We start from the raw sequence: 24,346 nt of genomic DNA, 5'->3' as shown, positions 1-24,346 counted from the left end.
GTAGTTATTGAGATATGGTTTTTGACCCAGAAGTGGGCGGCGCCATGCCCATTTTAAATTTTTTCTACCAATCTTAGTGCAGCATCATATTTAAGGTTTCTGATATTTTTGGTTTCGGGTGTTACTGATTTAAAGCATTTTTACCAGTTTTCAATAAAAGTTTTGTATGGAAGGTGGGTGTGGTTATAATCCGAATTCATTCATTTTATTGCTATATAATAAGGTGCCTAAAGGAAATGACTCCAGATTGTTTGGTTAATATTTTGCTTTGCTTTGCTTTATATATGGCTTAGTTATAGCACTTTATAGATTTTCGGTTATAGTCAATGTATGGGCGTGAAAATCATCCGATTGTATTATTTATGATGACAAGGGATATAACAAGTTTCATTAAGATATCTTCACTCAAGTTATTGGACAGACGGACGGATATAAATTACCCTATATCTAACTCGTTTATTTACAGCCGTTAGGTGAATAAAACTATTATAGTCTATGCAACATGTTAAGAGTGTAAATAAATATATCTGTTGGTTTATAATCAACAATTAATTTTATTTGTTTTTTATTTATTCAAATAACTTTACAAAATATTATTTTCTTTTTTTTTGTTTTTTGTTTAATTTCTATGCCATTTCCAAATACATAACACACATATTTGTATGTTTGTATGTATGTTGGTTTAAGTATGTTTATATGTATGCTTGTATATTTATATGTATGTTTGCATTTAATTATGTTTGTTTCGAACAAAGCTAAGTAATAATGCACATATTAGATAACATACGAATACGTATGTATACATATAATTTGTATGCCTATGCATATACATACATACACAAATGTGAGTTATAGAGCTTTAGAAAACGGATAATTTAGTAATAGTAAGAGTTTTAAAATTTAATTCAGGTGATTTTTGTTTTTTTTTTTTTTTGTGGTAAGACAATATGGAAAATTTCATTTTGTTTCTTGTTTTTCATGTAAATATTAATTAAATTTGCTGCAAATTGCATTATATTTTGCTGAATATATATTTCTTATTTACTTTAGCTTGCATCGATACATAAATCATCATCTGAACAATGTTGTTGTTTTTTTTGTCTCTAATACACTTCTTTTAGCTCTCATATAATAGAATTTTGACTCATTTATTGCAGCACCCTTAACACAAAAATTTATCACTCTCGCGCTCAGACTTATACGAATTATTTTACATTTTTTATTTAGTTTTTACGAATCAGTAAAATTCAATGCAATTAATTTAGATAATTTAATTGAAAAATTTCTTTTTCTCTTTTCAAATTGTTAAATTTTAATTCATTTTCTTCTGCATCAATTTGTAACAAAATTTTAGTCAAAATCTTAATTTTTTTACAAACGCTTCTATTTACCTCCACATTACTGTACTTTTATTACCATTAAAAATTAACTTAGACTAACTATATGTATACATGTGTGTTTATTATTGTTTGTGTGTTGGTGTTTTAATGTGTACATTCTTGTGTGAAACTATAAATAAATTAAATGATTTAAATTAACAAACTATGAACTACAATTTGAAGCATTTGTGACTTTCATGATCGCCAACCAACACCACCACCCTCCAGCTGCGGCTTAGCTTGCTTCTGGTTCCAGCAGATAAACGCTGACAAATTTACAAAATATGTTTTTTTATTTTATTTCTTTAAATTTGTGTTGCCAAGAAAGAGTTCGATATTAGACATATTTCAGCTTAGTACTTATGTAACTTGAGTATGCTGCACTGTTGTAGATATATATTGTATGTGTATATATAAAGTTTTGCATATATTTGTTGTTGACATTGTAGTTTGCTTGCTGTTGCATCGCTAATATTTATTTGTAAGTATGCTCAGTTTTATGGGCGTTCATCACTTTAAAGTAAAAGTCTCGTAAATTCTGAAATTAAAGAGAATTAGAATTAATTATACATATAATAGTGCTGGTTGATTCAATTAAAAGTTCTAGATTTGATAGTATATATCATAACATTCCGAGATATTACAACAGCTTTGATCCGTTTTTATTCATCGCTTATAATTCTACTATAATATTTATACTTAACAGTAAGGGGTTATCAAATGACCTACAATTGCTGGTGAATTCAGATGTTGGGATAGTATTTAGTAATCTCTGTTTGCAAAAATTTGAATTAACCAAAAGATCCACATAATTTTTTGGAAACCCAGTCACACACTCAGTTAAGTTCAGCGGTAATCGAATATTTTACACTCTCGCAATTTATTTATTTAATGTTATTAAAATAACACACAATTTGATCTATATATTCTGCTTAAAGCCGACTAGAATAACGGAATATATGATATTTAAGATTATACGCTTACTTACTTTTGCTAAGATATTTCTCATATTAGGATATCTCATATATAAGGTATTAAGCCCATCGGATATTTGAAACTTCTATTATAAGGCACATACATATTAGGGCTCATAAAATTATTCGAATAACCTGAAAATAGATTATTCGAATATCCGGTTTGTAACCGTTCGTATGAATATTAATCGATTAATATATCGAATGGTCATTCTACTACGATTATTCGAATAGTTTATCTGCTGCGAGTATTTGAATCAATTGAAATCATGAACTGTCAATTGTGCACAGTGTTCGTGAGTTTAAATTTTTTCAATAAAAATAGAAATTTAATAAACTTTCACTATTCGAATAGTCGACAACGAACGGTTAACCGAATAGTATACAACTTACGACTATCCGAATACTACAAACCGAATATTATTATTCAAATAATGCCCTATTCGGATAATTCAGTTAGTCGATTAATCGAATACACATATGAGAGCTAGGGAATGTTATAACCCGATTATAAGATTTTTTTGGCACATTATTAGAAGAAAAATATTCTCTCAGAAGTGTCCATTGGCACTGAGACCTTCATTTCGATATCTGGGGCTTTGAAAATGTATGTCTGATTTCGAAAATTTATATACGACTAATGCCACACCTCAGTTGCAGTGTATGTGCGGCATATTTATTGTTTCTTAATTTATATATTGTGAACGAATCAGATGGACTATAAAATTGAGATATATGCTAAGTAGGTCCATTTCGCCAATTTTTCCACAGTAATATCAGAGTATCAAGAAAATTATATGTACCAAATTTCATTGAGATCGATCGAACAGTTCCAGAGATATGCGTTTTGTCCCAAGAGTGTGCGAGATGATTTAATTATTTTTGAAAAAAAGTTGGAAACTATTGATTTTAGTTTGTGTATACATTTTATTGATAAGTATTTTCTTAGGTAAGAAGTCATATCGAGCACTCAAGATTTTCTTCTGATAGTTACAAAATTATTAATTTAGAATTAATGTTAAAGTCAGTTGATGTACAGGTGTTCTTAAATGTGCATATTTACCCCCCAATATACATATGTACATATGCATTTTTATACGAGCAGGTTTTTAAGGTTAGTAACCTCAGTAACACTCGCTTTTAACATTTGACACCATGCAACACTCGTCGAAAGGGTCACATGTCATTCAACCGTTCATCAAAAGACGGCGTTAAAATGTTTTACTTCAAATCACTAGTATTATGTTGATTTGTGTAGATGCGTGTATACATATGTATGTGCAATTGACGCTGTTTGTTTTAAGAATGCTCATCAACATATTGCCGGCTTATGTATGTACGTAAGCGTCTGCTTACAGAAGGCTCTTATTATTAGAAGACAAGTGTCATTGCCGTCTGCGTTTAGTTATGTTTGTATATATTTACCAAAGATGCCGGTCGGTTCGTTAACTTCATCATAATTAGCACAAATTATCTTGCTTTGGTTCTTGCATACGTAAAAATCTTATAAATAGAAGAAAGAGTACCTATAAATAAGAGAGTGAAAGTTAAGAGTTGTTGTTCATTTGGAACAATATTTATTTTAAAATATTTATATGTTTAATTTAAACATCCATAAAGAAATATTTTCGAAAATTTTCTACCATCTGGCAATATTACGGTGTCAAGGGTATGAAATTGCGCTCGAAGTAGCACACACAGTAGGTGTGTCACGTGCAACATATCTCGCAAGAGTAAGCTACATACTTATATTGGGTGCTATGTGTACATCAAACCAGCATCAACAACATGAACAATGTCGGCCTCGAAATCCAGCGCAAAATCACTCTTGCCAACAGGTGCTACTTTGGACAGAGTAGGCAATTGAACAGTAAAGTCCTCTCTCGATGAACCAAAATCAAACTAATCTAAAATCTACAAGTCGCTTATCATTCCCGTCCTGCTCTATGGGGCAGAAGCTTGGACGATGTCAGCATCAGATGAGACGACACTAGGAGTTTTCGAGAGGAAAATGTTGCGCAAGATTTATGGTCCTCAGAACATTGGCAACGGCGAATACCGCAGACGATGGAACGATGAGCTGTACGAGTTATACGGCGACATTGACATATGTAGTTCAGCGAATAAAAAGACAGCGTCTACGCTGGCTAGGTCATGTTGTTCGAATGGACGAAAACACTCCAGCCCTGAAAGTGTTCGATGCTGTACCCGCCGGAGGAAGCCGAGGAAGGGGAATGCCTCCACTCCGTTGGAGGGACCAGGTGGAGAGCGACCTGGTTACACTTGGGATCTCCAACTGGCGCCGAACTGTGAAGGAAAGAGAGGAGTGGCGCACTAAACGGTTGCAACGCCAATCACATACACACATGTGTACATTGCGGAAAACAAGCGCAGCAATGACACATGCATATCCGAAGGAGTTTCTTTACGGACGAAATATCTATCCACTAGTACACATCAGAGGTACACAGAGAGCGACAGTGGATCTTATTCTATCGGATGGGATGGTGATTGCCACCGTTTTGTGGGATTTGTAAGGTGTGATTTAAATCGACTACCGCTATGCCGAATTATTGAGCTGATTCGATGGCGAATAGCAACGAAAAGCAGCGTAATGGCTTACTTCTCCACCGTCGACACGACGGAAGTGGTCGAATTAGGCTAGAAACTGCTTTTCCATCCACCGTATTCTCTACATTTGGACACATGTGAACTCTTCAGCATGATATACAGCCTGTACCAAGGGTTGACATATTTTCGACAGCTCGTGTCGGCCATGCTTGTTTACGGATTTGTGTCAAATTTGGTCAGTGTGTTCAGTAGAGTTTGCCATTTCATCAAGTCATGATTCACTTTGGTACAACCTCTGGAAATTGTACAAGAATACATATTACGTAAATTCACGTTCTCCAATGTTAATGCTTTTCTTTATCGAAAATCATCTTCTCAGCGGTATGGCCAGATTATCGGGCCTTATTTCTTTCGAATGAGGTAGAAATGCCGTTAACATCAAGAGCGAGCGTAATAACACGATATTGGAAGACTTCTTCAGGAATTTTATGAAAGAGACGTGTGAGATCTCTATTTACTGTTGGCTGTCAAGATGTTGCGATTTAACGCCTCTAGATTATTTTCTCTGGGGGTATGCCAAATCAAAGGTTTACGCCAATAAGCCATCAATGCTCGAGGAACTCGAAGTTAACGTCTAGCGCACTAAAGCCCAAAATCCAGCCGAAATGCTGCACAGGGTCATCGAAAATTGGCGTAAAAAGGTTTGGTTACGAAAAAACAGAACCCAAACCAGAGTTGACCAAATTTCATTGTTTTTTTCATTTCATCATCACGTCGTTCTTGTTGACAAATATATTAAAAAATTATATTTATTATCATATCCTGCAAGGTATTAAACCCCTATTTAAATATTTTATTTATTTTCATTTTTTGCAAAAATTTTATTTAAATTGGATCTCTTATTTGTTTTTATGCGGCAGATATACTTGTCTGTGTCTGATTCTCTCACTTATGTATATAAATAAAAATATGCATATATAATATGTAAGTATACAGATGTATACGCGAATATTTATATCATTTATGTTAAGCCCCTCAACATTGAAAAGGTGGTATAACCTTGAATAATAACGGAAAAATGTTTTCGAAACTTTTCAGATTAAGATCTTAAGAGTTTATTTAATAAACACATATTATATTTATATATGTGCAAATATATCCCCCATGCTTATATATATATGTATATCTACATACGTAATTGCATATGTTTCACGCTGTTATTTTATGCATATAAGCACGTGTGTGCAGTGTGTTCGTGTTGACGCGTTGTGCGTCATAGTCGACCTTTGTCGTGTTTAGGTTAATGCACTGTGAAATTACTGCATGCAACTTTTTTGCAAAATATTATGTTTCGCACACACGTACATACGTACACGTGCAACATGCGTTTCTGTAACGTATGTGGTTAGGTACTGCATTCCTTGTGTGTGTGTGTGTGTATAGACGTGTTTAATTGGCCTACCTTCGTAATTAATTCGGCCGTCTTGATCCAAATCGGCTATGGCCAATAATTGTGTGAGTTGTATTTCTGAGAGGGGTTCTCCAATCATTTCCATGGCGGTTTGCAGCTCGTCGCGGGTAATGAAGCCATTGCCGTCACGATCAAATACCCTGCGAAAGAAAGGCGAGTTAAGTTATAATCGAAATAAAATTGAATGCGTTTTGAAATAGAAAAGTATTCGATTCAGAACCTCTACTGAGTAACTGTACTTATTACATATGTATATGCATCAACATCTGCTTCTCTGTTATGTGTACCTATAGGTTCAGTAAAATATATATATATTATCTCTATCTTGTATAAGTGATTCTGTTTGTTTTATTAAAGAGCTGTTAAGCTTCTTTTCAAGTGATATTTGAATGGATCTGAATGGTTTCTAAAGTACTTATCGGAGTTAGATAATGCTACAAAGATTGTTGGAGGGTAAAACTAACGAAAGGGATGAGTACATCTACACCTCGATGATCTTATGGGTGGAAATCACTAATGTTGGCTTGGGGCGATTAAGAAAAGTATGAAGAATTCAGGTCCAGGACTGAAGAACCAAATAATTTTAATGACTCACGGCATGCCGGAAATAAATTCGGCTCAACTCGTTGACGTAATCTCAGAATCGTGATAACGGGCCAGTTATCCCAATTTACCTCTTCGAAATAAAAAAATTTTCCTCGTGAGTTATCGCTTAATGTTTTAAACCTTAATCATTTTTGTTCAATATCAATTTCTTTTAAAAATTCGAAATGCGTATGTTTGTGAATGTAGGGCAAATTCCGTAATTCACAAATCGCAAAATTATAAATTAAGGTTTTCCTTCACCTACACAAACAGTGTCAGTTCAGTTTACCGGAAAATGCAATTTATTGCCAAACCATAGCTAAACAAAACAAACGGAAATGTCTCTATGTACAATACATTACACTGGTTTACTTATAGTGTGCTTTAAGCCGGCTATTTTGTCTAGGGTTGAATAACGACAAAAAAAAACGAAACATTCCTGCTCGTGACAGCAAGGGAGAGAAATGGCGTCGGACAGAAAACATTGCGGTTTAGTGGCGAGCATTTATGGTGACTATATAAAGGCCAGCCAGTATAAATTCAAACTAAGGCAGTTCTAATTGAACGAGTTTACGTATACATATGGCTGCTACATATACATTTATGTTAGATATATTTTAGCTTGTATAAGGACATGCAGCGTTTTAATAACGCCACTTATAGCTGAAGCCATACGCCTGCTGACACACAAACCTATAGTCCTTATTTATTATTGGCCCTCCTTTAATTAATACTAAGCTCGGACGAGATTCTAAGAATCGATTTAAAAGAGAGATAGCAGACTTTGTTGCATTTATGTACTCGTATAGTAATCGTACCTACATATATACATATGTATCTACGAGTATTCACTTGACTCACCTAAATGCGGCGATTAAATCTTCGGTGACATCATCGTTCTCCTCTGGTTTGCTTGCATTCTCTTCTTGCTGCTGCTGTTGTTGTTGTTGTTCATCACGTAACGCCTGAATGCGTCCCACCCACTGCAGGAATTCAGCCTCGTTGATTAACCCATTTCCTGCAAATGAAATTAAACAAGATGAAATTGATAAGAATTAATTGAATAGCATTTTGTAATAGTAATTAGAGTGATATTATACTGTATATATTTTTTCCGAGTAGTGCACGAAACATTTTAAGTTTTCTCACTGAAAACTTGCAGAATACTCAGAATTTATAAGTTCGGAAATAAGTTCTGCTTGTGTAAACATCATGAGCCTTAAGAGCTTCAAGGCAGTATATTATTGGACATTTTTCCAGTGGAGCGAATATTGTTGAACATTTTTTGTTGAAAAAAATTTTCTTACCAGAAATAACATATTCAAACACTAATCTTATATTTTTCAATTCTTCGATGAATTTTATTTTACGTTGATTAAAATTAGGAAGAATCGGAAATTGTTTTGGAATTAGCCGTAATTTCCAAGCTTTTTCTTGGGCTTATTTTTAATAACAGTTTTCTATTTTAAATGGACTTTCTTGAAAATACATATTTCCAATAAGGTGACGATGGACCTCGGTATTGCACTAATCCACATGAAATTAAATGAATTGTTATTTTTAAGAGGCGATTATTTTATATGAAGAGACCTATGGAATCAACTTCGCCTCTTGAAAAAGGTGATTGTGAAGATAGGCTGAGAAGCCCCCATTTTCATAGAATATGTCAATATGAGAATCCTTTTATATAATCCAACTAGCAGACCCGGCCACTCGTTTTTGTGGCTAAGGTATACTATACATTAAATTAGGAAATATTTCAATGCAGAGAAATATTTCTTACGCATAAAGACGAAAACGTTATAGCCGATAAATTTTAAAATGATTGAGAGACATTATTGAGTATCTGTGTTAAGCGTAAATCATCAATTTCTCACAATTTTTCGATATATACGTACTTTCTAATCCTTCCCTGGTCTTCCATAAATATCTCAAAACTAAAATTAGCCAGATCGGTTTGGCCCTTATCGACTTTTTTCGAGACTAACGACACAAATTGTTTGTATGGGTGATTAGAAAATTGTGAATTTAAGAGTTTTTCAGGCAATTTTTCTCTCCGTAAGAACCATCCCGGTACTTCTGAAAACATTCTAAACAAAGAATTTGCGAAATCGGTTCAGTGGTTCTCGAGTTATGCGCTTAGCAACACATTTTGTGATTCATTTTTATATTATAGATATATACATATTTCATAGTCATGATTTAGAGAAATTGGATTCCTTTTTCCTTACTCCCCAAATAAATTGTCAAGGTTAGACCTAGAATCTCAATATCAAGAATTCGCCTAACTAAGGCTAAAATATCTAGGTAGGCACACCTTCGGCGGATCCAGCGAATTGACTGGAATTACCATAAGCCGACATAAGAACTATGTAATAGAGTCCAAGCGTCTTGTCGAATCGTGAGAGTATTTTGATCTGTTAGGTTGAAGTTGTCTAATTGAGATTCTTAGCAATCGTTGGAACTACCCTAGAATGAACTAACCTCTTTAAATAATTCTTAATAATTCTTTTTGTATGGAACATTTTACATTATCGAGATTAGGCAATTATTTTTTAGATCCTGAGAGGTTTTACTATAAATTTTGTAAGAGTCCTGACTTAAAGTTTTAATCTTTTAAGACTTCTTATAGAGATATTTGAGAAAGATATCCATATACAATTTTATTAATAATGAACAATTTTCGTTTGAATACTGTTTCTATAACTGTTACTAGTTACTGTTACTTACAATGTTTCACAATATATGTATGTAGTTAAAGCAATCTGTAAATAAAATTCTTAATTCTCTCGCTTAATCCCAACTTTAGCGCTTTTTCAAAAGTACGCAAATACTCGTAGTTCCTAGTCGTTTAAATAACCCACTGACAACCACGCACATTTGAGGCTATTAAAAACACTTTTCCGCACAAGTTTTTTCTACTCATCTTTTAGTCATTAAATCATTATGAAACTGAGCACTCACTCAACGTCAGAACAAGAGTGCTGTTGTTTTCTGAACACTATGAGACCAGCTTAACTGTAATGGGTACAATTACAACAACAGAAACTAAATATAATGACAAAACGATAGTGTGACGGCAAAAAATGTAATTCATACAGTGTACATACATATATACTGTATATACATATATGTATAAAGAAATACAGACATTGAGCCTATAGTATATAAAAAATACTAAAGCATATACGCGTATGTAGGAGAGGGTCTGGAAAAATTCAACAATTAATATGAAAACTGAAAGGGGAGAAGAAAGAAAAAAACATTTGCATATTCCCATATAAAATCAAAGAATTATAGGCTTACAAATATTCATGTACATGCGGCCGATATAATATATATATGTCTATCATATGTTATACAACTGTCAGGGTTGTAGGAAATTATTTTGAATAGAAAAGTTAAGTACTGGACATAAGTGTACTACACGTAAAAAGTTTATGTGGATTTTTTGTTCGCCTCCATACGATATAGAGAGACTCTTTTAAGATTTCCTCTTTTAAGATTCCCTGGTCGAAAAGTTCGATTTATGGAAGAAAATTTGACTTCTATTGCCAATTCAATAGTTCGAGTTATAGAGATCTTCGAGTTATAGAAAATCGAGTTAAGGAAGTTCTCCTGTAATTATTTTTTTTAATAAAATGATATATATCTAGAATGACAAATAGCAATTTACCAAGTCTTGATCAAACCAACAAATCTAAATAATCCGGAACTGAATATAGATGGAATACTCAAAGCGAAATCCATATGAATAAGTATTACGGATGGATTTTTCGAACATTGAAAAGTTAAGGTTGTTTGTTGTATTATTAAAAACAGTCAGAGGCAAAGACAATACATACATACTCATTAAAAGTGGACCTCTATTCATATCCAGTCATAGACTGGCAGCATAGTAGTGTTTCCGAAATTGTTCGAATTTTTATTGGTAGAATCGAATATTTGCATCAGTTCCTTCCTACTAAGACATAAAATATTTCTAAACCATAGCCGATAGGAAGCAGCCCAAAACTTGTAGGACTCTCAATTTGTCGGAAAACAGCAAGATTGTTATTATTTTCTGTCGTTTATAATTCTCTCTAAATTCATATGTAACTAGTAGACCTCATATGCAAACGCTTATTTACTAAACGCTTATAAACAAGTGGGTGTGTTGCAACTTGTTAGCAATTCTCTTATATAATAGGGGCTGTAGCAACAATGGAACTGTCACTGACGACGCCGTTATGTTGATAGCGCCACCAGAAACTTAGAAAAGAGTGGAGGTTTGTGGGTGGCTTAGTAGCAGTAAAGCTGTTTGTTATAAGTGCCGGAAATGGCAAAAGAGCTCGGTTGAATTGCATGCAATGCTTAGATGCCGCGCTATTGTTATAGGCGGCTTAGAAACATTGCAAATTGTATACATATATATGTATGTATGTGCTTGAAGTGGTTTTGTATGGGAATTTTAAGAAATGAAATTGTTGCGAAAAGAACAAAGTTGCGCTGAAATTTAGACAAAAAGCGTATCAGGGCTTGAAATTTGCACAATATAAATACAACAAGAATGCAATATAGAAACAATTACAAGCGCAGCAAACAACGCTGCTATTGTTACGAAACATATATGAATATTGCATATACGAGTATATCTATACATATATATTTTCTATATAAGAACGCACAAGTGTATTCAGCGAGTAAGTCCACCTTAATCTGCATTACACTTTGAGGTTATTTGCTGCTTTGTCCTTAATGCTTTTTAAAGCCATTCATTCATTCTACTTTTACCGTTATTATTGTTACAGATTGTTATTGTATTTTCATTATTTTTGCGAATGCAGCTGTAAATCGTTTTACTGTTCACTGGTTAGCTGGCATTGACCTTGAGTACAATGTCGTTGTGGCAATAATTGTCATTTGCAGCGAGCGCGTTCACGGCTTGGTTTGGTAAGGAAGTGCACATAACATGACTTTCTCGAAGTGCAACAAAAGTCTGCATTCGACACAACTGTGCGAAGAATTTAATATATCTGTGGTCATGTATTTTAAGGTGCCATGTCGTATGAGTGACTTTATGGAATTTTGTATGATGATGAAAATCACTTTATCCATAAAGTCATATTGCGAAACTTTAATGACATAATTTATTGTTAGCAATAACTATCTCATTATATTATTATTTATTTTATTTTATTTATTTTTTTTAATATTTATAAATATGGGTTTATCATAAATTTTATTGAAACTTAACTAACTTATAAACTTAGTCTTGCCCTCTCGTTTCTATGAGAAGATATTTTCAGTATTAAATCGATTTGTTTGTAGTTATAATTTTTAGTTAAAATAAATGTAAAAAAGAAGATCGCAAGCTAACAAAACACATTTTTGGGCTGAGAATTTCTGATGTTACTAAAAACTATCATAGTACTATGCTCCAGACAAAGCAAGTCTTTGTAAGTTATTTACTAAATCCCGTGATAGAAACAACGTGAAAAACAAAAAAATCTACTATATTATTATTGATCAAAGCAGAGTATCGGACAGGCGTTCATGCAAATGTGTATACTTTTATCTAAAAGCTATCTTCATTGGTTACTTATGTATATATTATAAAGTGAAGGAATAAGATGGAATTCAAAATTGAGTTATATGGGAAGTACGCTACCTTGTGAACCGATTTTTCATTCGTGTTATCAGGGTGTCAGAAAATATTATACACCGATTTTCAATGAAATCGGTCGATTTTTTTTTAATTTTTACTTTTATAACTTTATTTAAGGCTTAGTTATGACATTTTATGTGTTTTCGGTTTTCGCTTTTTTCGGATTTTGACACGTCTTGTTGCCCTGATCATTTTGATATATATAACCCTATATCTAACTCGTTTAATTTTATGACTTGCAAAACAACTATTGAGACTAGCTGTGTCAAATATTTCTTACCGCTGGTGGGGGAAAATAAATGATAGTCTAGCCTTTGAGAAATTATTTCATTCTAGTTTTATTTTCATTTTGTCACTGCTTAAATACAATTTTTGAATATATCTTAAGAAACTAATTATATGTGTATGTGTGTATGTCTATATGTATATTTTATATGTTGCACGATAAGGGGTTATTTCAAATGCACACAAGCAATTGCCCAAATGTATTTTTATAACCAATAGGTTATCTTGTGCATACATATAAATATGTTTGTTTATTAATAGTTGAGTGCATGCGTGTTGCATATAGATGCATGTGTGCCTCATATAAATGTATGTGTGTTGCATGTATGCGTGCAACATATAATGTATGCTTGTTGCATATTAATGCATATATGTTTATGTGTTTATTTATGTATACAAATTTATGTTTTTATATGTAGCTCCTCGAATTTGCTAAGGCATAAAAAAATGCATGTTCAATGATATTTGAACATATTGCCGAGGGAAAGAAATTATTATTTTAGATTAGTGGACTGTATAAATTTTATAAATATTCAATAATATTAATTTTAGTATGTTGTTGCTGATCTTCTCAAGGCCATCTCGCAGCTTTCTTTGCTCTTCTTTGTCGTATATTTTACTTATTTGAAGAGCAGTTAGTTGGTCTTCTGTAATTTCCTTTATGGTTTTCACGATCGGGTCCAGCTTCGGATTGATGTCGCTTTGCATTTTATATATTTGTATGTCGATTGAAGTGATGTCTCCGAATGTTGTAGTACAGTAGTTGGTGTCCCCGCATTTTAATAACGTTGAAAGTTTGCATGTTTGATCGGTAACGCCAGCTTCCCATATTTCTCCAAAATGTGGGTCTGCCGGAGGAGAAAAATGCCAGGTTATTTGCTCATTGGCGAGAATATTGCTCTCGACTTCTTGATCTCCAGTTTCATTTTTAATTTTATGAATGTCTACATCTGAGGTTTCAACCACTTCAGTTGATTTTTCCTCAGAAGTAGGGTGTTCAGTAGTCTCTTCCTGTATTTTGTTTTCTGTAATTTTGTTTTCGTTCCTTTCTTTCTCTTCTTCTTCTTCTACTTTAGTTTTTTTAACCAATTCATTTGCAGAAGATAGAGAGAATTTTGGAAGTATTATAAAATCTTCTTCTTCTACTTTCTTATCTTCAACTAATTTAGTTGGTCTCTTCTTAGTTTTAGAAAATAGATTGAGATCGGGAACAATTATAAATTCTTCTTCTTCTGAATCACTTGTTTTATCAACTTTAGTTCGTTCAACTTCTGAAGATAGGTTTGGAGATAGGTTTAATTTATTTTTTAAATTTGGAATATTTATCAATTCCTCTTTTTCTTTTTGTATTGGTTTTGTTTTAACCAGCTTTGTTGTGGTAGATGAAGAGAATTTTGGAATTATTATAAATTCTTCTTTATCCAAATTACTTCGAAAAGTATTTTTTGGCTCTTCTTGTTGTGATTGTCGATTAAAATAACAAAGCTCTTGAAAAAATTCATCACCTATTTGGTCATATATGATTTCAATTTCTTCATTGAAATCTAATTCGTTTTTCATCTTCTGAATATCATTGTATAATGATTGCAAATAGCTTAGTTGATAATTCTTTATCGTTAATTCTAAACTTAGATTTTCCATTTTATTTTTAAAGATTTCAATTTTCCTCATGATCATGGACGTTTTTCGATCCAGATATTGGTATTTAGGTTCAGTCTTCCACATTTTGTAGAACCTTATTGCTATATTCTCTCGACAAAAATTGTTGTTTTTATATTGTTAATATGCGGGAATATGCACCCGTCTTACAATTATTATTTTATTTTGCCTGAATTATAAACAGGGCTTTAATGTTGCCTGTGTAAATAACAGGTCTTTTTATTTTGCCTGTGTAAATAACAGGGCTTTTTATTTTGCCTGTCTAACTAGCAGGGCTTTTTATGGTGCCTGTATAAATAACAGGACTTTTTATTTTGCCTGTATGACTAACAGGGCTTATATTTTGCCTGTATTAAATTCAGGACTTTTGTTTTGGCTGAGCTCTTTCATAGGCTCGATAGGACCAAATATTAAAAAACATCCGGCCTACCAATTTTTATAAAACAATGTAGTTTCTAACAAACCTTACCGCTGGTGGGGGGCAATGATAGACTTGCATTGAGTGAGAATTTAATTCATTCTCAAATGTTAAAACTAGCTTTATCAAATATTTCTTACCGCTGGTGGGGGAAAATAAGTGATAGTCTTATTTTCATTTTGTCACTGCTTAAATACAATTTTTGAATATATCTTAAGAAACTAATTATATGTGTATGTGTGTATGTCTATATGTATATTTTATATGTTGCACGATAAGGGGTTATTTCAAATGCACACAAGCAATTGCCCAAATGTATTTTTATAACCAATAGGTTATCTTGTGCATACATATAAATATGTTTGTTTATTAATAGTTGAGTGCATGCGTGTTGCATATAGATGCATGTGTGCCTCATATAAATGTATGTGTGTTGCATGTATGCGTGCAACATATAATGTATGCTTGTTGCATATTAATGCATATATGTTTATGTGTTTATTTATGTATACAAATTTATGTTTTTATATGTACCTCCTCGGATTTGCTAAGGCATAAAAGAATGCATGTTCAATGATATTTGAACACAACCGTTATGTGAACAAAACTATAATACTCTGCTACCAACTTTTGTTGCGAGAGTAAAAAAATTGATGGCTTAAAGCAATGTTTGGATATGTCGAATTTTTCCATCGAAATGTGATAATGAATGAAATGTGAATATTATTTCATTTCGTAGCCCAATCAACAACCAACTGGCAAACTTTATTGGGAAATTTGAAGAATGGAATCGCGAAAAAATTGCCCCTTTTGCAGAAGAAGACAATATTGTTGTCATCGAGAAATTAACAGTATCACAAATAATTGAAAACTACAGTAAAAATACATCCGACGTTTTCTCCAGATCGGGTCCTCAGCGAATTGTTATTATTCTTAGAAGTCATGGGAAAGCTCATTCGAGTTTTGGAACATTACGGAAATACATATTATATTTATAACTATAATAAATTTTAAGAATTGCCTTCATTAATAACCGCATTAACTATATTATTCCCTGTAATTAATATTTGTATAATATACACAATTTATTTTTTATTAATTTAATTTATCATATTTCAATCGACATTTTTTTACACACATCAATGCAAGCAATTGATCTTGGAGTCCAAATAAAAGGGAATTTTTTTCCGAGGTAATTATCATAGATTTGTCATCGTGCCAAGTTTATTATTTATCAAAAAAAACCGCTAACTATGCCAAGTGAAAGGCTAAAGCAGAAATTGGCTCAGTCATTGCCATTGCCAATGTCGCTTTAACAAGTACAAACTAACGAGTAAACAAGCACTCAACCACACATATGTACACATATTTACTTATATATGTAGTATGCACAAATATGGCGAAGAAGGTCTGTGAAGTCTGCAAGGCAGCCAAAAACCAGGCAATCAGTAATTCAGTGCCACGCCCACCACTAACATTGTACTTATATACATGTGTAGCCAGACTTATAAGTAAATATATGCACGAGTGCATTACGAAACCGCAATTGTTAGTTGAGTTATCAAGAAAATCTTTGTGGGTGTAGCTTGGCGACGTTCGGTTTAAATGTTTGCCAAAAAAGTACATCTGAGCTATTAAGTCTGTAGAAACGATTGCAAGGGCGTAAAATACTGCATATGTACATTCATATTTATGTGTGAATGTATGGGCAAACCTAACACACTGTAATTATTGCAAATATGGCGCAGAGGCCTTGAGAACGCCTGTTTAACTCAATGCTAAAAATATGTACTTGTATGTAATTAAATGCCTTAAATACTGAACGTAAAAATTGAGAAATTCACAATAATAATTCTCATGAGATCGTTCTTCATGCAAATAGTTTTTAGTTAAGGAAGCTCCAAAAATTTGATCTTAAATTCAAAGAATTGTACAAGGGACAATGGGAAGCGATGCTTTAAATGTTCAGCGTATATAAAATGTTATAATATTGTTGTTTATTATTCTAATTTTATAATATATGTATGGTCTACAATTTTGCCTCCGCCATCTTTTGTAAATTTAAGGCTTTTTTTTACTTAGGACAGCCTCACCGTACGTATCCGAAAGCATTCGATGAGCCTCAGCCTCACTTTTCTTGGAATTAAAAATAAAAGCAAAATTTCCCGCAAATGTCGAGAAATCGGCTCAAAAAGTGACATTTTCAGTTAAGAATAAGTTTAGGATGCAAACAGATCTCTACAAAAAATTTAATGTTGACACAAATGTCCAAGATCAATATAAAAAAAAATCGATTTAATCGACCAGTGCTTGACCCTAGAGACATTCCCGCAAATGTTGAAAATTCGACTCAAAAAGTGACATTTTCAGTTGAGAATAAGTGTGGGATGCAAACAGATCTCTACAAAATTTTGTTGGGTTAATTTTGACACAAATGTCCAAGATCGATATAAAAAAAAATCGATTTAATCGACCAGTGCTTGACCCTACAAATATCTATTGAAAAACGGGGAAAGCAAAGTTGTAGACCAATGTATATATGTATTCATTATTACTATTTCATATAGGTAATAATACTTATGGCCTTTTTTCAAATAGTTGGTTAAAAAAGCCTTAAAGTTTTCTTTGGTATATAGGATCGTTTACGAAGTAATTTCGTTTTTTAGTGCAATTTAAATACGGTTTTTTTATTAGGTAAAACATTTCAAGAAATAATATATTCTCCATTTTGCAAATCAATTATAGCATTGGCGTTCGATCAATACAGCTTCTCCGTACCGTCATATAAGTTTTGTCTTGTCTGAACTGTATTTTTCCAATTTTGAACAGTACAATACAAAATGATAATGCAAAAACTTTTCAAAAAAATTTAACAACATTTTTTACAAAAATAAAGCCTCACAATCTCAGCTGTTCCAATAACCAGCTGTTCCATACAACGGTAAAGCTGTTAAGTGTGAAGTTGGCTGCGAAAAAATTCATTCAGCTGTTGTCATCAAATGAAATTACTAAGTGAACAACACAATATACTTTCAGATTCGAAGAGATGGAATTTGATTGGAAATTTTGTCTTAGTATTCGATTAAGAAACAAATTTCAAATATACTGTGCTAAATAATGTCAATATAAGTAATGTTGAGGAAATGAATGGACGTTGAGGGTCTCAAAACAAAAAAAAGGTAAAACTAGTTTCTTACTTTTTTTTATGAAATACCATACTCTATTGAATTGTATTCTGAAGTATTTCAAATTATTACTCTTGTTGTGGTGGTCTCAGAAGCAAAAATATTCGCAAACAATTGGAGAAATATTACTCAGTTAATAGTTCATGCGTCCAACTCTGTACTCTGTCTTGGTACATAGATCGAGTGTCCATTGCTATAACATTCCTTATAGCCACTAAAATTCATACCAGAGCTACATTTCAAAAATTAATTTAATACTAAATATAAAATTATATAAATTTTTCAACTGTTTCGAAAATTTATTGTTAAGGGTATTAAGTAGGATTGGAAAATGTATCCTATTTATATTTATGCTTTGTAATGCTGCAGTGTATGGGCGCAAAAGTCAAGCGCCCTGATTAACCTCCAATTTTTACAGCTTACAAAGTGCTAAATGAGTTTGTGTTTTTCTTTTGCTTACACCCGGCGTCATTATCCTATGCTTATTTCCTGACACTGCCAACGACATTAGCTGCATGCAATTGTTGCCTTTCGCTAAATCCCTTTGTAAACAACGCTTATATGCATACGGATGTGTCTGTATGTATGTATAGCATAATTGATTACAAATCGTTGCCTACGCGGCGAACTAATTGAACGATTTTTGATGCATATTTAATATGATATTGATACATGCTAATGTCTGTGTTGCGACAAATGAAGGAGTATTTGTGTAGGGGGCCACGTGACGCACTGAATAATAAAGCATTTGTGGTGTGCTCGTTATGTATGCGTGTATGTGTGAATGACTGTTTACAGACAACAAGAATTAACGTTAGCGTCAACATGTTATTTGCAGCCACACATATACATACATACATAGTACACATGTATATCAAGCGTAATTTGTGCCAGCTATAAATCATTATCTGTGCACTTATGAACAGCTTGACACACGAATACAGAATACATACAAACACATGGAACGTTATGCATAACAGCAAATTGTATTAGGATCAGCGTTTCAATGTTTTTATCTTTCACACTCTGTGTTTCGCTGAGCTGCTACTGAGTAGCTGCTTTAACTTTCTGCTGATTAAATTTTTCCGCTCTTCGTCCATTGTGTTTGCACATATTGTAATGCATGCTATGCATAATTGATGAATCATTTCAGAAAGGATATACGCTTGTATAGATTTACTTACACATACACATATATATTCGATAAATATCATAATAATGATGAAGATTAAATAATTGATAGACAAGTTGTCGAATAAATGTTGACAAAACAATTAGAATGTATTTGCTTTAAAAATAAATAAATAAAAAAATAAAAATATTTATTGAGTTAAAAGTAGGAGGTTTTAAATTGAAGATTCAGAAAAATATCTAAAAAGCATAAACACATTTGAAACTATCCATTCAATTAGAGCTGGAAAGGTACATCATCGACACTGAATAAAAATCGTTACAGTTTCAATTTTGGCCAGAAAAATAATGCGTATAGAATTGTGTGGTTTGAAGAATGGCTGTTTATAACTTTTCCTTCCATTTAAGTCAAAAACTTTATGCGCCTTGATGTTGTTCATAATTATAAAAAAGTAAGGAAGGGATAAGTTCGGGTGTCACCGAACATTTTATACTCTCGCAATTTATTTATTTAAATTTATTAATATAACAAACAATTTGACTCACATATTCGGCATATATATGGTATAAAGTCCATTGAAAGTTGGAAACCCTAATATTAGTTATATGGGTGATAGGGAAGTTATGACCCGATTTTACTCATTTTTGGCACGGAGACATATTATTAGAAGAAAAATATTCCCTCCGAATTTCTTCAAAATATCTGAAAGACTTAACTATAATTTCGGTAAAAAATTTGTTAGAACTATTGGGGTCCTCATATTCGATATATAGGGTCTTGAAAACTTATGGACCGATTTCGATGATTTTTAGAAAGGTGATGGCACACTTTCATATAGAATTTCAGCGAAGTTCTGTTCCGATATGTGAACCGATTTAGACTATTTTCACAACATATCATTGGGAAGGTAGGAAGATATTATGAACCGAATTTCATTGAAATTGGTCGAGTAGTTTCGGAGATATGGTTTTTGACCCATACGTAGGCGGAACCACGCCCATTTAATTTTGTATTTCACTTTGAGTGCAGCTCTTCTGCACCTTCTTTACAATAAAATTTAAGGTTTCTGTTGGTTTTCCTTACTGAATTAAAGCATTTTTAGTAGTTTTCAACATAACCTTTGTATGGGAAGTGGGCGTGGTTATAATCCGATTTCCTCCATTTTTGGACTGTATAAGGTAGTACCTAAAAGAAACGAATCTAGAAAGTTTCCTTGATATAGCTTTAGTAGTATGCGAGATATGTACAAAAAACTTACTTCCATAGCTTAATTTATGGCTTAGTAATAGCTCTTTATATGTTTTCGGTTTTCGAAATTTTTTGGGCGTGGCAGGGGTCCGATTACGACCATCTTCGAACTTAACCTTCTTATGGCGCCAAGAAATACGTCTTCCAAGTTTCCTCAAAATATCTCAATTTTTACGGACGGACGGACAGACAGACATCGGGATTTGAACTTTACTCGTCACCCTGATCATTTTGATATATATAACCCTATATCTAACTCGTTTAGTTTTAGGACTTACAACCATTCTAAGTTCGTTTACTATTTAATGGTATTGATATAGTATTATAACATCACATTTGATTCTTATATACATATGTATCCATCAGATCCATAGATTTTTTACATTCATTAACGAACATATCAACATTCATTTGTACTCGTATTTAGTGAAATAATACTTGCCTTTGAGTTAAGCTTTATTATGTGTCTAGCCGACACCATTCTATATGGAGAATACGTTGACATTCAAGTGCTTTCGTTTAAGGATATAACAAATGCATATGGGATATATGAATATTCTGTAATGAAAATCTTACGCTTACTTAATTGACGGTCACTGACCGCAATAACAGCTGCTGTGGCATTACCACGCTTAACCTTAGCCTTAGTCCTTACACTCTTACACTCTTGCTTGTGATTTGCGAATCATATTATACCAGTACATAAGTATGTACAACGTGCATACTCTCCTTTACAAATCTCCTTTATATATGCACTCTCACTAACATGTGTGACCACATTGCAAGCTGTTGACTTTTGGTCCATGCAAATATTTTCATTTAATATAACAAGTCAATTGAACTGAGCATACTTGAGCTTGATGACACAAGCTTTGCCACACAAGAATAATATGTGCTGCACAATAACAGATGAAAAGTGGGATTTGGTTGCAAAACAGAAAGGAGAGTAATATGCACAGAAAGCCAAGAAATCCTTTCATTGCAGCATGCTTCAGCTCAGACATAGTGTTTTAGCTCACAATCCATTGATTAACATTAAGCTTCAACAAGGATTGTGTTTTGATAACGAATATTCATTCCACACAGTATTGCCACGCGTTTGTGACTTAACTTGAAATACATATGTAATGGACGTATATACTAACTATGTGTGGGATATCAAACTGGAATCAAATCAAGGACTTTGGTGTTTTCATCTAATATAAAATAATGAGTACTAACATCCAGATAGTTTCCCAAATTTTATACTTATTATTATTATGAAAATCCAGACAATAAGTGCGATATGCTTTTTTACTCAAGAGTCTGTATTTGCAAAATTGACAAATTTAATTATCTTAATATTAAACTGTTCCTTTATTAATTCTCATGTAATTAATTTTTATTACAAAAGTTGCACTGTGTCAACGAGATTTCTCTGAATGAAGCAGTCAGGCAGAGTTCATTGTACTAAATTTTAATCAATTCTTGCAACTCCATTCATGCTTGAGACGGGCAATGTTTGATTTATTATGATAAATTATTCACAAATTGCTTTTATTTGTGTGATTGCGCCTACAAGAGTTCTCTGGGATTGTTGCGGTTATTCACCTTCAAATTCATACAACATACATACATACATATATATATATATATATATATATATAGTATTGCTGGTTTGTTGTAAGCAATGAAAATTTTGGAATTCAGTATGGGTGAAGAAAACAATGTATTAATATATTATATTGAAAACTTATGAAATGAAGCATAGCAGTGGTTATACATTCATATTACAATTTGTATTATTGTTTTGATAATCAAATATTCAAAACTTTTATTCTCATACTTGAAATTGAATAGCTTAAGCTTATCTTTAAGTATATCGAACTTGATTTAAACTTCTTATGTTTTAAACCAAAATTCATTTCTTCGGCAAAATTAGTTTTCATTACTTACAATAATTTCTTTGATTTGCATAGATTTTTTCACATTATTAAATTTTTCTGAACGATATGTTCGACGTGTTTTTATGATTTTTTTTGGAGTGTAGAAAATTTCGATCGATATCGAATTTTATAAAATTGGAGCATACTGCATCGCTTTATTATAATTATTCTGGATTATATCATAAATATATTTACTATTATATAGAATCGAACTCCTGTATGAGTTTTTAAAACTAATGTAAAATATGCATTTCAATCATGTATGTATGTATGTGATTGGCATTGCAACCGTTTAGCCGGTTATAACCAAATCGATGATAGCGCCCCTCACTTTCCTTCGTAGTTCAGCGCCAATTGGAGATCCCAAGTGCAACCTGGTCGCTCTCCACCTGGTCCCTCCAACGGAGTGGAGGCCTTCCCCTTCCTCGGCTTCCTCCGGCGGGTACTGCATCGAACACTTTCAGAGCTGGAGTGTTTTCGTCCATTCGCACAACATGACCTAGCCAGCATAGCCACTGTCTTTTTATTCGCTGAACTATGTCAATGTCGCCGTATAACTCGTACACCTCATCGCTCATCGCATCTTACGCAAAATTTTCTTCTGGAAAACTCCTAGTGTCGTCTCATCTGATGTTGACATCGTCCAAGCTTCTGCACCATAAAGCAGGACTGGAATGATAAGCGACTTGTAGAGTTTGATTTTGGTTCGTCAAGAGAGGACTTCACTTTTCAATTGCCTCCTCAGTCCAAAGTAAAATCAGTTGGCTGACATTTTTGGTGTTGTTGATACTGGTTCCCAGGTATACGAAATTATCTACGACTTCGAAGTTATGACTGTCAACAGTGACGTGGGAGCCAAGACGCGCATGCGCCGACTGTTTGCTTGATGACAGGAGATATTTCGTCTTGTCCTCATTCGCCTCCAGACCCATTCGCTTCGCTTCCTTATCCATGCGGGAAAAACCAGAACAAACGGCGCGGTTGTTGCTTCCGATGATATCAATATCATCAGCGTATGCCAGCAGCTGTACACTCTTATAGAAGATTGTACCTTTTCTATTTAGCTCTGCAGCTCGTATTATTTTTTCCAGCATCAAGTTAAAGAAGTCGCACGATAGTGAGTCCCCTTGTCTGAAACCTCGTTTGGTATCAAAGGGTTCGGAGAGGTCCTTCCCAATCATGACGGAGCTTTTGGTGTTGCTAACCTCAACTTACACTCCTTTTCGTGCTGTCGAAAGCAGCTTTAAAATCGACAAAAAGGTGGTGTGTGTCGATTCTTTTTCACGGGTCTTCTCCAAGATTTGGCGCATGGTGAATATCTGGTCAGTTGTGGATTTTCCAAGTCTAAAGCCACAGTGATAAGGTCCAATCAGTTTGTTGACGGTGGGCTTTAGTCTTTCCCACAGTACGATCGATATAACCTTATAGGCGATATTTAGGAGGCTTATCCCATGGTAATTGGCGTAGACTGTGGGATCTCCCTTTTTTTCAATCATATACTTTCATAAATAACAGAAAAAATCAGTTGCATAACCTTAAACCGCACTAAAAGTTACCCACACTGCTTGCAGTTAATTTCCGTTGCAATTTGTGCAAATTTATAAAATTTTTTCTCTTTGACTCTACGCACACAAACGCCCAACTCACTATCTGCAATTGACTTTAAACATAGAGCTACTTATCTTGAAATTAAAACAAAATTGAAGAGGTTTCGTGCATTTCGGCCATTTCTCTTTCAACTTTTTACTTTATTTTTTGTGTTGTAAGCGGAAGGAAGTACAAGTGGATTGCCTTTGCTGCAAAAAATGCGCTAAATAAAAAAATGCAAACTATGGGTGCAAGCGTGCTTAAACTAACATATAACTTT

The 24,346-nt window shown here is 33.2% G+C and overlaps 2 protein-coding genes across 6 annotated transcripts in view; both read right to left on the bottom strand.

The window, feature by feature from the left end:
• Window positions 1-913: 913 nt before the first annotated feature.
• Window positions 914-24,346, bottom strand: part of LOC105221050 (calcium-binding protein E63-1) — a 123,288-nt gene continuing 99,855 nt past the window's right edge. For all 5 annotated transcript variants that reach the window (XM_011197704.3, XM_011197702.3, XM_011197706.3 and 2 more), the window contains 3 exons: window positions 7,842-7,998; window positions 6,387-6,535; window positions 914-1,917 (listed from right to left, as the gene is read on the bottom strand). In XM_011197704.3, coding sequence (XP_011196006.1) covers window positions 1,895-1,917; window positions 6,387-6,535; window positions 7,842-7,998 — 329 coding nt within the window. In that variant the 3' untranslated portion in view covers window positions 914-1,894. The remainder of the gene's footprint in view (window positions 1,918-6,386; window positions 6,536-7,841; window positions 7,999-24,346) is intronic.
• Window positions 8,005-24,346, bottom strand: part of LOC128921527 (uncharacterized) — a 225,529-nt gene continuing 209,187 nt past the window's right edge. Inside the window, exon 2 of the mRNA XM_054229405.1 lies at window positions 8,005-23,684. Coding sequence (XP_054085380.1) covers window positions 13,417-14,637 — 1,221 coding nt within the window. The 5' untranslated portion in view covers window positions 14,638-23,684 and the 3' untranslated portion in view covers window positions 8,005-13,416. The remainder of the gene's footprint in view (window positions 23,685-24,346) is intronic.

Source organism: Zeugodacus cucurbitae, chromosome 4 (assembly GCF_028554725.1).
Source record: "Zeugodacus cucurbitae isolate PBARC_wt_2022May chromosome 4, idZeuCucr1.2, whole genome shotgun sequence".
Classification (NCBI taxonomy): Eukaryota; Metazoa; Arthropoda; class Insecta; order Diptera; family Tephritidae; genus Zeugodacus; species Zeugodacus cucurbitae.
Note: the sequence above shows the minus strand (reverse complement) of the source record. Positions and strands in the feature narration are given on the sequence as shown.